The sequence below is a fragment of the Leucopleurus acutus genome (genome assembly GCF_964270905.1).
Source record: "Leucopleurus acutus genome assembly, chromosome: 1".
Classification (NCBI taxonomy): domain Eukaryota; kingdom Metazoa; phylum Chordata; class Mammalia; order Artiodactyla; family Delphinidae; genus Leucopleurus; species Leucopleurus acutus.
This window is the reverse complement of record NC_139142.1, coordinates 167,310,822-167,324,736: the sequence shown is the minus strand read 5'-3', so window position 1 is coordinate 167,324,736 and position 13,915 is coordinate 167,310,822. Positions and strand designations below refer to the sequence as shown.

Genomic DNA, 13,915 nt, shown 5'->3' with positions numbered 1-13,915 from the left:
CACAGTCACTCCCCTTTTAACTCCCAAATAAGGCTTCTGCGAAAGATATCTTTGCGGGCAGTGAAGAAAGTTTTCTGCTGAAAAATACAGTTTGAAAACTATGGCCCCAAAGATGTAGCCTGGACTACATCTCAGGCTCTCGTCGAGGTAAAGTTGAGACTAAGGTGGCTTCCTCCTCCATACTGGGCTTCCCAGTAGGACCCAGGCTGGGAAGGAGAGGGATGAGAGAGTGGAAGGATGGGGCAGGGGGATGGGACAGTACCTGGATGGTGACGTCATAGTTTCTGCCCAGGAGAGAAGTCTCACTGCTGGGCCCAAACACAAGCAGGCTGGACACCTTGATGATGCACGTGAGGCCTGACTCGAAGATGGGTTCCAGCCCGTAGATGACCTTGGCCTGGGAGGCCTTCCGAAGGCCACACCCGTGTCCACCACCTTGTAGCTCCTCGCTCACCAGGCGCCCAAAGAGCTTGTCCCCCCAACAGCCAGTGTCAGCCAGACCCTTAGCAAACACCATGGGGGTCATCTCAATCTCTTCTCCAACTGAAGGGGAACAGGAGAAATGTGGAAAACTAGAAGCTCCCCCCCGACTGCTGTGGGACCCGTAGCACCCCACCACTCTGTCCATGACTTCTCTTTGGGTGTGCACTTGTGGGGGGCGCCCTATGAACTATGACCTCCTGAGGGCAGACACTGTATCTGGTAAAACCGCCGTCATTCAACAGTGCTCACGTGTGCAGAGTAAGGGCTCAGCCAGTGTCTGTGGAAGGCAGGGGTTTTCTGAGGAAGCAGCAATCAATACAGAATATCAGAATTACTTTGTTTTAGAATTCAGTGTTTTGATCAAATGAATAAGTGACTCCATGTCAACCAACATGTTTGACTGAAACAAAAAGTTTGTGAGACAAATCCAGTAGCAGTGAGCACTCCTAGTGCTCAAATTGGGATCACTAAATACCATTTTCCACTAAAAGGAACCAGAACTCCCTAAAGAAATGGTTGATTCCGGGTCTAGGGCAGGAAGTGTCCTAGACTGACCTGAAACATCTCTGGACCAGACAGCAAGTAAGGTATCATAAACAATTGGCAACTTGTCAAAAGGACACAAGAGCCAACCTGAAGAGGCTTCTACTGGCAAAAAATGAGACAATCTTACCACCAACAACAGCAAAATAACTGCAAAGTATTGAACGTTCAAATGTGTTAAAAATCCATACTTTCATAATTATAAGTAAAAAAAAACCCTTCCCTCTGGAAAAAAAAACCCTCATTCGCGACCTTTGGAGGATGTTAGGGCACCAACTCACTATTCTGAAATCTAATAAGAGCAAGGAGGAAAAGAAAGTATTTTTTCCTTCATTTTCTGTTGGACCTATATGTATCAGGATTACCAAAAACCATTTCTTCTCTTCCAAAAAATTTCAGCTAATGAATAAAGAAGAAATGACAGAACTAAAATACTCCATGTTGTAAACCTTAATGGAATAAAGGACTTAGGTGATAATCAGTGACTGCTAAAACCCCTAGATGATGACAGGGGTTATATCAGATACAGTTTTTTAAAGTTTAAAAGGGATAGATCAGGCAGAAAACACCTGAATGAACCCAGTGATCATTCTTAACATTACTAAAACAGCCAGACATCACATGCCTCCAGATAGGATGCAAAGGAAATACACAGCACACCTGTGAAATGTTCACACACACACCCCCAAAATTTGCGCCTGAATTGGAGCAGGCATCTCAAGCTAATTACCAGTTTAGAGGAAGCACATCAATGAAGCAACATGTTAAATGGTGATATAATCAATAAAAATCCAAAATGTAAGAAATTCTTCAACAAATAAATGGCAAGGAGGGAAAACAAATGAGGGAGGAGGAACTATTATACATTTGATAGATTTAAGAGATTATGTTAGCCAAAAGCACTGAGTGGTTCCTAATTAAAATAAACCAACACTTACGAGAAAGTTGGGAAAATCTGATTGGATATTTGATGATAATTAAGTATTATTACTAAGTTTTTAGGCTTTTTTAGTTTTTAGGTGAGGTTATATTTGATATTGATTAAATCTGATTTGATAACTGAACAAAAGGCACTAGTTGAATGAATGAGTAAATAAGTGAATGAAGGAAAGAATTAAGGTATTAGTTGGCAAATGAAGCTCTAGAAACCTTTCCATCACCAGCCGCCTTCACGGTCCTAATCCTCAGTGTGTCTTTTGCAGGAGCAATACCTCTCTTCCCCTAATATGTGAGCCTTTAAAATGCTTATCAAACTTTGGGGTGTATCACAGTCACCAGGGCATCTACTGACATGCAATTGTGTTAGGCCCTACCCCAGAGATTGTGATTAAGAGTATCTGCAGTAGGGCTCAAGTAACTGCATTTTCAGCAAGCTCCCTGTGTGAATCTAATGCAGGAGTCCACAGACCACTGTGAGAAACTCCGGGGAGGGAGCTGGCAGGGTGACAAGTGGACAGTCCTGCTCTTGATCAAGGGCTCTGACATGGGCAAAGGGCACAGGCTGAATGAACTCCTTGTAGGACGTCCCCTTAGCCACCTCCTCCCCCCTCATCTTCTGAAACAGCTGTCCTCCCCCATCCTCCTCCACAAACCATATCCTAAACTAGGAGGCAAAGGGTGGCTGTATGTGGAGATAAACATGGCATTTAGAACAGATTCCAAGTCTTTAAAGAAGCCCCTGTAGATAGCAGGGTAGGGACACAGGCCCACCCATTCCTCCCCCTGAGGGGCACCTACCTTGACTTTCTTCTCTGGAGATGAATCCTGACAGCACTGTGTGGAGAAAGAGAAGAGAAAGCCGCTATCCTCAGGCAGGTCTGCCCAGACACAGCTCCGCCTCTGCAAAGACGACTGTTCCCCGCCCCACCCCCAGTGGGGGCCAGGCAGAGACCCCGGGGAGGGGGGGCAGAGCTCACACTCACCCTCGGGGCTGAGGCAGAAGTCAGTGGAGGCCGAGCCGTGCTCGTTGCGGATGGTGCATCGATACACGCCACAGTCTACGGGGGACGCCTGCACGATGGCCAGGGCCGCTGGCCCCTCATCCCCTGCACTGCAGAGAGGAGACCCTCTCCGTGAGGCCATCACCATGGCACAGCCCAGGGCCACCCTGTGGTCCTGAGGCTTCGCAGATCCCGCTCTCAGAGAATGCTGTGAGCCCTGTCTCTGAGAGCTCTGGGAAGAGCTGGGCCTGCATCATACAGGTCAGGACTGAACTAGCTGTGTGACTTTGGGCAAGTGACTTAATACCTCTGAGCCTCAATGTTCTCCCCTTCACTATGGGAATACTAGAATCTCCCTCATAGGGTTCTTGTGAGGATTAAATGAGGAGGTAGATCCAAAGTGCTGGGACAATCTCCCCCCCAGTATTGTTGCTACAATTTATTAGGGAGCCAGAACAGGTAGAGGTGGTACCCAGCTGGCTTACCTCCTGCCCACCTCGCCCACTGGGCGCTGATCCTTGGCCCATGTCAAGACTGAGTCACTAAGAATGTTGAAAAACTGGCACCAGAGCTTCAGGCTGCCCGAGGCATCAGGAAACTGCTCCACCCGAATCTTCCGGATCACCTGTGGGGCTGGAAGCAGGGGCACAGTTGAGAGGAACAAGCCACTTCCCCTCCATCGTGTGCCCTCTCTGGCCCTACCCCTGCTTCCCTGGGTGTCCGTGGTGGCACAGGCTGAGAGAAAACAGGATTCAAGCCTCCACACAGCCCCCACTTGAGTCCCACCTGTACCTCTGAGGCTTCTGCCCTGACTTCAAAGCGCACCTCTTAGCTAGAAAGCACATAGTACGGCACCTCCACTCCAGGCCAGGGAGAGCCTCACAGCTGAGGCCGCAGACAGCAGTCAAGAGAGGAACTTCAGTTTGCAGCCTAGGCTCCTAAACCTAAGACCCTGCGTTTGAATCCTGTCGGTACCACTCTGTACTCGCGGGACAAGTCTGCAAAAAGGCGATTACGGTGGTGATGATGATAGAGCTAGGATACTATTGAAGCCAGGCCCTGTGCTGAGTACTTGATTTATTCTATCCCATGTAACCCTCACAATGTTACAAAGTTGGTACTATTTCCAACTCCAAGCGGCCTTTCCGATTCCAAAGCCTGCGGGATTATTACGTAAGAATACCCTTTACAGAGGTACGCTAAACCTCTAGCAGGCAGGGTTACCCCAGCAGGGCCCTGCTCCGGGCAGCCCGCTCCTGGGAAGCCGTACCTGTTGCTCACCTTTTAGCAGGTCTTTGGCTCTCCTTGGCTTGGCCGGAGTGCCCTGCTTGCCTTCCTCCAGGGCCAGCTCTGCTTCCAGGTTGCTGGCTCTGGGGCTGGAGCCCAGGGCCCCTGCTGCCGGCTCCTCCTCTGCCCGCGGCACCTCCAGCAGGTCTGCCTTTCTGCCCTGAGTAGGGGAGCGTTTCTCCCGCCCTGGACTCCCCGGGAGCCCCGGTGCAAGGCCCTTCCGGGGCCCCCGGGGAGAACCCGAGGGGCTCTCCCTTTCTTCGGGCTTGGTTGGCTCCCCATCTCCTGCTGCTCTGACCTTAGGGAGAAACCTCTTCCTCCGGGCCCCCAGAGCCAGTTCCTCGGGGGTAGCTGCGGGGAGATCTGTCAGAGCTTCCCCTGGGATCTCCTCCTCTCGGAAGCGTTCCTGGGCTCTGCTCTCTGCTGACAGCAGTCCCTGCCCAGGGGCTGCCTGTCCACCCACGCCCCCCAGCGGCCCACCCATGCCGCTCTCCTGGGAGGTCGGCAGGAGGCCAGGCCCCTCAAGGGAAACCTCTCCCTCACCTTCACTGGATCCTCCTGAGGCCACCCTGGGGCCTTCCTCCTCACCTACCACGATGGCAGGGACAGAGAGGGGGCTGGGGCCAGGGCACCGGGCAGCAGCCAGGGCCTGACAGCCAACCTGCACCTCGCGGTCCAGGAGGCCAGTGAGGCGGCGGGAGGTACAGGGGCTCAGCAGCAGAGTCTGCGCGCTCTGCACCAGACGGTTGTTCTCCACTCGCTCCAGGATGCGCCGTGACGTCCGGGGACTCAGACCGGCCACTTCCACGGTGGGGGCCAGAGAGGGTGAGGGTGCCTGATCCCCGGCGGCAGCTTCCTCCTGGGCCGCTGGGCCCCTGCCACTCGTCTCTGAGCCGGATAGCTTCAGCAGCAGGAGCAAGTAGCTCTTCAGGGAGTCTATGAGGCCAGGGTCACAGGTCTGGGGGCCTGACGTCCTCCCTTCCGCGCCGGGCACCTTGGCGCAGGCCCCCTCAGCGTCTGCTGCCCTGGTTCCTGGCGGGTGACTCTGGCTGGGGGCGCCCAGCCCCAGGTGCAGTGCGGGGGCAGAACTCAGCGAGGCCTTGTCCCCAGAGGGTAGGAAGGCAGCTGTGCTCATGTGCTGAGAAGCCGGGGTGCTGGGCAGCCGCTGCTGTGAGTTATCCGTCAGGCCAGCCCCAGGAAGAGAGGGCAGAGTGGGCACCTGGCGGCTCAGGCCCGCTGAAGGACAGCCACCCAGATCCACCGGCAGCACTTCTCCCGGCTGTTCCTGCTTGGGGCCCTGGGACAGGCCCTCGTCGGCCTTGTCCTTAACTGGACCCGACTGCTCCGGCCCTCGATATCTCTCTCCTCCCACCTGCTCCAAACTGCCCTCAGGAGGCAGCTGTGCCCCGCGTGTGAGGCCCCCCGCCAGGGGACCTGGCACAGTTTCCTCACGGCTCCCGGAGGCCGTTCCTGCTGCCTCGTCAGATCTGAGCATAAACTCAGGTTTGTCTGGGACAGAGAACTCTTCTGGGGTCTGTTCAAAGCATTCAATAATCTGAGGGGACCTAGGATCCTCTGAAGGTGGGCGTTTGGGGGCCCTGGACTGTGGGCTGATACCGGTCATGGACGCCTTCTCTGACCAACATTTCACAGCTGTGGGAATGCTCCCCTCTGACCATGTCCCCTTGTCTTCCTGCACCCTTCTGTCTGCCTGTGTCCTCTTATCTGCCTGGGTCCCCACCTTTCCTTGTGCCATCACGTCCTCCTGGGAATTCCTGCCTGACTCTGACCTCTCACTTTCTTGTGTCACAACATCCACCTGTGTCTTCCTATCTGCCTGGGTCCTCTGGGTGGTTTGTGTTCCATCTCCCTGCGTCCTCCCATCCACCTGCATCTTCCTATCCATCTCTGTATTCTTCTTGCCTCCAGTGTTCTGATCAGCAGATGCTCTCCTGTCCTCCTGGGTTTCTGTGTCCATGGGCTCAATGATGTCCTGACTTCTGGAGGTGCTGCAACCAGCAGAGACCATATCAGAGCTGCTGCTGGCCAATGTGGTAGGAGCCATGGTTGCCTGGGACTCCTGGCCCTGAGAACACATGGACAGAAGCAAGAACTGAACTACACGTGCCTTAGGATCTCTTTCCAATCCAACATCCCAGCCTCCTCTGACCTCATCCAGAACTGCCATGACGAGAATCCTGCCACCTGGTTTCTCAGGCCTGCTGGGGGTGACAGAGTCCCAAGCCCACCCACCCAACCCCTGATCCCAGAGTCTACACCAGGGAATATCCAGAATCCAGGTCTAGCTCTGGCCCTCCCCACCTCTCCCCGAAGAAATTTTGCCTCTCCTGACAGCGCCTGATCACGTGCTACCCCACCCCTCAACCCTGCCCTTCGGAGGAGAGTGTCCTCTCCCCAGGGCCTCCGAGCAGTCAATCTGTCCCTCTCTTGTGGCACTAACTGTCCTGGATAGAATTATGGGTGAAGTGGGAGGGTGCCAGGGGGTCTCCTTGATAGCATCAGGGACAGCATCATCATTAATGCTGAGTGAGCGGCAATTACAAAATGCCATCCAGAGAGGGTTAAAGTCATTACGAATGACACCTGTGCCAGGAGATCCGTGAAACATTATAACGTTACCCTTCTGAACACCCGCTATTTGCAAAACACCATGCTAGGCCCCTACTTATCACATATGTATTACCTCGCTCCTCACAACAATACCAAATAGTTTGCAAGAATCATCTCTATTTTAGAGATAAGAACACTGATGGTCAAAGAAGGAATATGGTTTGTCCATTATCAGAGAGTAAGCGGTAGAGTTTAGTTTAGAAGCCAGGTGTGTCTAGCTTCAAATCTCATGTTCTTTGTTGTTACACTATATGGTCACACATTTAAATATAATGAAAGGACCTTCTATCTAAACATCCTGGCATAAAACAGTAAATTGCCTCTTTTCATGTTGGATATAATCAAAACCAACTAAGTAAACAAGAAAAATCAAAGCAAATTCCATTGTTAGTGGAAATGGAGGCTAATAAAACCTACAGTCTCAAAAAAAAAAAAAATGGGAAGGATTGCCAAAAGCAGATAGATGAAACTCTGGGAGGTTGCAAGAGCTGTAGGATCATGGAGGACTGGGTGGAAATCAAGCAGAAGACATACAAGGGAGACGTCCAACAGTCAGGAAAAGAACAGTGGAGCAGCCTACCGCAGGCAGTTCTCAAAAAACATGAGCAAAAATACACGAAAATTGCTAAGAAAATAGATTTTGAACATACGAGAACTTAAGGAATAGTGTTCCGTGGCCCTGGAGGAAACTACTGGAGAACAAACTTCGGTCAACCAAAAGATGACTGGGGAAACCACAGCAGAAGAATTGATGGTGAACGCTGAACATATATTTAACCATAGAACCAAGACTAAAACCAAAAAAGTTTAGAGTGGCAGATCAGAATGTCAGGGTTTATGCCCTGACAATGCAGAAACGATACAACTAGCACAGAAGGGGAAGGGGGAAGAAGATGACAAGTGGAGTTAAATGCCTTAATTGTATCACTTATACAAGCCAGGAATCAAAGGCATGACTCAAAGCTGAAAACCCAGGTAACAGAAATACAGCATATTCAATTATACAAAGATAGCCACTTAGAAATAAAACTTTGGGAAAATAGGAGATAGAAAATGAAAGGGAAAAAAGGTAGGGAGGAAGTGGAAGCATAATCACTGCTCATCATAAAAAAGTAAAACACACTGACTAAACAGATAAAATTATGGATGATATTACATAAAATTTAAATTATAAAGTACTACGTACAAATATTTCTAAGTATCAGAAGAACCACACACAAAACCAAAGCAAACGGAACGTATGAGACCTTAATATGTATTTAATTAAATTATATTTAAATTAAGTATAGAATTTAAAGTTACTTTACTGCGTATGGAATTCTGAATGAATGGTATGAATACGAAGAAAATAGAAGAGTCTGGTGAATAACAGGAGCCATCAAATGTAAGTCTGACTGACCGAAGAATGTTAGTAAAAACGCTCCTCCAACTTCTCTGAGAACCAGTAAGACACGTACAAAAACACCTTGGAGCTGGGCTTCCCTGGTGGTGCAGTGGTTAAGAATCCACCTGCCAATGCACGGGACATGGGTTCAAGCCCTGGTCCAGGAAGATCCCACATGCCACGGAGCAACTAAGCCCATGCACCACAACTACTGAGCCTGCACTCTAGAACCTGCGAGCCACAGCTACTGAGCCCGTGTGCCACAACTACTGAAGCCCGTGTACCTACAGCCCCTGCTCTGCAACAAGAGAGGTCACCGCAATGAGAAGCCCGTGCTCACCGCAATTACAGAAAAGCCCGCGCACAGCAACAAAAACCCAATGCAGCCAAAAATAAAATTTTAAAAATAATTAAAAAAAAAAAAAAAACCTTGGAGCCAACAAACAGCACTTAGGAATATATTAGAACCTTTTTTTAACTTCTGATATTCTAGGATTAAGAAATATATATTTAATATTTATTTATTTATTTGGCTGCACTGGGTCTTAGTTGCAGCATGTGGGATCTTCGTTGCGGCATGCGGGATCTAGTTCCCTGACCAGGGATTGAACCTGGGCCCCCTGCATTGGGAGCGCAGAATCTTAACCACTGTACCACCAAGGAAGTCCCAGGATTAGAAAGTATTAATATGGACATGAGATCTATACATTTACAAAGAAAATGCTGACTTTACACACAAGGCTCATGTGAACAGAACTTTTGATTAAAGCTGTCTTCACTCCCCCTCACCCACAGACTGATCAGTCCCTGGGTCCTACTGAACCTGCCTCTTCAGTATCTCAATATCCATTCCCTTCTCTCTGTCTCCACTGCCAACACCCTAATCTAAGCTGCCAACAATTCTATCTTGCCTGGACTATAGTAAAGCCTCCTAATTGGTATCCTTGACTCTAGTCTTTGCCTCTGCCAAATATGCGGCCCAAGTGATCTTTCTAAAATATAAATCTGGGCACTTCCCTGGTGGCGCAGTGGTTAAGAATCCGCCTGCCAATGCGGGGGACATGGGTTCAAGCCCTGGTCCGGGAAGATCCCACATGCCACGGAGCAACTAAGCCCGTGCACCACAACTACTGAGCCTGCGTGCCACAACTACTGAAGCCTGCGTGCCTAGAGCCCCAGCTCCACAAGAGAAGCCACCGCAATGAGAAGCCCATGCACCGCAACAAAGAGTAATGCCCGCTCGCTGCAACTAGAGAAAGTCTGCGTGCAGCAACAAAGACCCAACGCAGCCAAAAATAAAAAAATTAAAAATAATAATACAAAAATAAAAAATAAATCTGATTGTGACACGCCCCTCCTTAAAAGCCTCTCAGCAGCTTATCATCACTTACAGGCTAAAGCCTAAAAGCCCTAGCCTAAAAGAGAAAAAAGTTTAAGAATACTCCCTGCCCGGCAGGGTATGGGGAAACAGGCATCAGCACAGCCTCTATGGATAGTAATTTGGCATTATCTAGTAAAACTAAAAATACTTGTACTCTTTGACCCAACAGTTCCACTCCTAGGAATTTACCCTGTAGATATACTTTCATGTGCAAATTGACATATATACAAGGATACTCGTTGCCTCATAGTTTATAATAGCAAAAGGCTAGAAAATATCTAAATTACATCAATACAGGATTGATCCAATGAATTATGGTATATCCACACCCCAAATAAATAAAATAAATACCCAAATAAAAAAGCAAGGTATAGGACAGAAAGTATCATATGCCACCTTTATGTGGAAAATAAAGAGACACATATTTGTAAATGTATAGAAGATAGCTCTGGAAGGATGCCCAAGATACCAGTTATGGCAACTTATTTCAGGAAGAGGGATGGGGTGGTGGCGGTAGGGAAAGGGTGAAGATTTAATATTCTCTAAATACTTTTTATACTTTTTGGATTTTATACCATGTGCCTATGACACATATTTAACAAAATCCAATTAAGAATGAAAATGCATAAGTAAATAGGCCCTTGTGTGATCAGTGAGGGCTGTCCTTCAGCAGAGAACCCAGGTCTGTCTCTCCAGCCTCATCTCTTGGGTCCCTCCATCCAACAACACTAACGTACCATGCTGATTACTGTGCTAATTTATAACCACTTTGTTTTTCTCTGCTGGACATTCTCAGCCTTCTCATTGTTCACCTGAAGAACTCCTCCTTCTTTTCCCTGAAGACCTCACTCAAGTTTCTTCTCGTTTTAGAAGACTTCTGAGTTCCCTCCTCCACCCCCCAAAACGTACGTGGCTTCTTATCCTATGCACCCGTGGCAAATGTACCTAATTCTATTATTATACCCTCATTCTCTGTGGCAGTTATGCACGTGTCACCTGCTAATCTGTGAACTCTTCCCTTTCAAAGAGGGCCCAGCACAGGCCCAGGGTTAGCCTTGGTGTGCAATAACTATAAAGACTGACCTGTCTAAACACTATGTGGGGTGGGTGTGTGTGTCTGCATCTGGAACTGTATGGAGAAGTGAGGAGGAATGTCATGTATTCCTTAAAAATAAAAAACTGTGTGAGCTGGGGTGAACCTATCTGGTTCTCTGTGGGCTTTTTCATTACAAAGAACAATAGCAGTTTTAATTTTCCATCCTGTCTTTCTGTCTTCTCTGTAAAATTTTTGAGATTGAGGAACCAGTCTGAATCACCTTTGCATCCTTCACAGACCGAGGCACATAGGAGGTTCACAGGAATGAGCCACTGAATGGCAAGTACTATGGCTTGTAACCCTCTAAGAGGAGAGAGCGCTGGTTTGGAGAAGCAGGATACAAAGCCAGGGGCTTAACAGGGATGGAGCAGAGCATTGTCAAGGACCTGGAATCTACTTCCTTGATGAAACCCAGACCCAGGGCTCATACTGAGGCTTCATCATCTTTAAATGTTTGGTATAATTTTCCAGTGAAACCATGTGGCCCTAAAGATTTTGGGGAGGAGATTTAAAATTACAAATTCAATTTCCTTAACAGTCATAGTGTTATTCAAATTATCTTGTTTCATTTTTACATGAGTTTTGGTAGTTTTTTTTTTTTTAAGAATTGTTCTATTTCATCTAAGTTGTTGAATTTGTGAGTGCATTTTTTCCCATAATAGTCCTTTATTATCCTTTCAATGCTTGCAGGGTCACTAGTGATATCTCCTTTCATTCTTTTTTTTTTTTTAAAGAGCTTTATTGAGGTACAATTGACAAAACAGCATACATTTAAAGTGTACAACTTGTGTTTTGATATATCTATATACTGTGAAATGATCACCACAATCAAGCTCCTCTTTCGTTCTGAATACAGGTAATTTGTGTCTTCTCTTATTTTTTTTTTCTTTGTGAGTCTTGCTAGAGGTTTATCAATATTATTGATCTTTTCAAATAACAAGATTTTGGTTTAGTTTTTTTCCATAGTTTTTCTGTTTTCAATTTCATTTTTTACTCTTTTCTTATTTTCCCCTTCCTTCTGCTTGCTTTGGGTTAGTTTTGTTCTTCCTTTTCTAGTTTATCAATATGAGAGCTTAGAGTATTGATTTCAGACCTTCTTTTCTAATATAAATATTTAATGCTATAAATTTTCCTCAAGACACTGATTTAGCAGCATCTAAAATTTTGATATGTTGTACTTTCACTTTCATTCAGTTCAAAATATTTCCCAATTGACCTTAAGATCTTCCTCTCTGACCCATAAAAGTGTGATATTTAATTTAAAAGTGTTTGGAGACTTTCCTATTATCCTCTGTCACTGATTTCTAGTTTAATTTCATTTTTGTCAGAGAACATACTTTGTATTATTTCAAATATTTTATATTTGTTAAGGTTTGTTTACGACCCAGGATATGATCTATTCTAGTGAATGTTTTATATGCACTTGAAATGAATGAGTATTCTGTTGTTGTTTTGTGGAGTATGCTATGTGTCTATTAGATCCAGTTAGTTGATAAAGCTATTCAGTTCTTTTCTATTCTTACTGATTTTCTGTTTACTAGTTCAATTATTGAGTTATTGAGAGGCGTGTTAAAGTCTCCAACTATAATTGTTGATTTGTTTATTTCTCCTTTCAGTTCTGCCAGTTTTTCTTCTTGTATTTTGAAGCTCTGTTGTTAGGGGCAAACTCATTTTCATTTTCTTGAATTGATTCTTTTATCATTATGTACTTCACTATTTTTCCCTGGTAATTTTCTTTGCTCTGAAGTCTGCTTTGTCTGATATTAATATGGCCAGTCCAGTTTTCAGTTGATTAGTGTTTGCATTGTATATATTTTCTATTATTTTACTTTTAACCTACCTATATCATTGGAATTGAAGTCAATTTCTTTTAAAAAAGTATAGAGTTGGGAATTTTTTTTTTGATCCAGTCTCACAATCTCTGTCTTTTACTTCATGTGTTTAGACTACTTATATTTAATATAATTATTTATATGTTTGAATTTACATCAATTATTTTATTATTTGTTTTCTATTTGTTCCCTCTGTTATTTCTTCCTGTTTCCCCTTTCCAGTTTTCTTGTAGATCATTTGAAAATTTTTAGTATTCCACTTTAATTTACATATTATGATGCTTACTATATTTCTTTGTATTTTAATTATTGTTCTAGGGCCTGCAATACATACACTTAACTTCCCACAGTCTACTTAGAGTCAACATCTTACCACTGCAAGTGAAATGTAGTAATCTTACCACCATATAGGTCCCTTTACCCTCTCCCTCTTTATATGTTACATTTACATACATTAAAAACTTTAGCAGACAACGTTATAATCTGTACTTTTTACCTTCAAACATTTTTTAAAGAATTCAAGAAGACCACACACCACGACGAAGAGTAGCCCCTGCTTGCTGCAACTAGAGAAAGCCTGCGCACAGCAACGAAGACCCAACGCAGCCAAATAAATAAATAAATAATTTTAAAAAAAGAATTCAAGAAGAGAAGAATAATCTATTATGTTTACCCAGGTATTTACAAGATTCCTTGTATCATTTCTCTTTGTCTGAAAAATTTACTTTAGCAATTCTTTTAGTCTGCTAGTACTGTATTCTCTTAGTTTCCCTTTATCTTGGAATGTCTTTATTTCACCTTCAATACTAAAAGATATGTTTGCTGAATGTAGAATTATAGATTGAAAAGCATTTTCTTTCAGCAGTTAAAAAATATTATTTCACTTCCTTTTTAACCTCCATTGTTTCTGATGAGAAATCTGCAGTCATTCAAGTTATTGCTCCCCCATAAATAGTGCGTCGTTTTTTCTCTGACTACGTTCAAGATTTTATTGCTGTTGTTGTCTTCAGTTCTCAGCAATTTGACTATGCTGTTCCTTGGCATGGAATTCTGTGGGTGTTTCTTATTTGGGATTTGCTGAACTTCTTGATCTGTAAGTTTGTGGGGGTTTTTTTTGCCAAATTTGGGAAGTTTTCAGCCATTATTTCTTCATATATTTTCTCTGCACCATACTCTCTTCTCTCCTTCTGGGTATCCAATGACATGAATGTTAGACATTTTGATATTGCACCACAGATCCTTGAAGCTCTGTTCATGTCTTTTTCTCTCTGTTATTCAGATTGAATACTTTTGATTGATCTATCGTCAAAGTGCACTGACTTTTTCCCTATTGTCCTC

General features: G+C 45.4%; 1 protein-coding gene across 1 annotated transcript in view; it reads right to left on the bottom strand.

Moving 5' to 3' along the window:
• ALPK3 (alpha kinase 3) overlaps positions 1-13,915 on the bottom strand; it is a gene marked incomplete at both ends in the record, with an annotated part of 47,356 nt that overhangs the window by 4,753 nt on the left and 28,688 nt on the right. Inside the window, 5 exons of the mRNA XM_082852547.1 lie at positions 263-543; positions 2,764-2,799; positions 2,949-3,076; positions 3,452-3,599; positions 4,248-6,333. Of these exons, the coding sequence (XP_082708673.1) occupies positions 263-543; positions 2,764-2,799; positions 2,949-3,076; positions 3,452-3,599; positions 4,248-6,333 (2,679 nt within the window). The remainder of the gene's footprint in view (positions 1-262; positions 544-2,763; positions 2,800-2,948; positions 3,077-3,451; positions 3,600-4,247; positions 6,334-13,915) is intronic.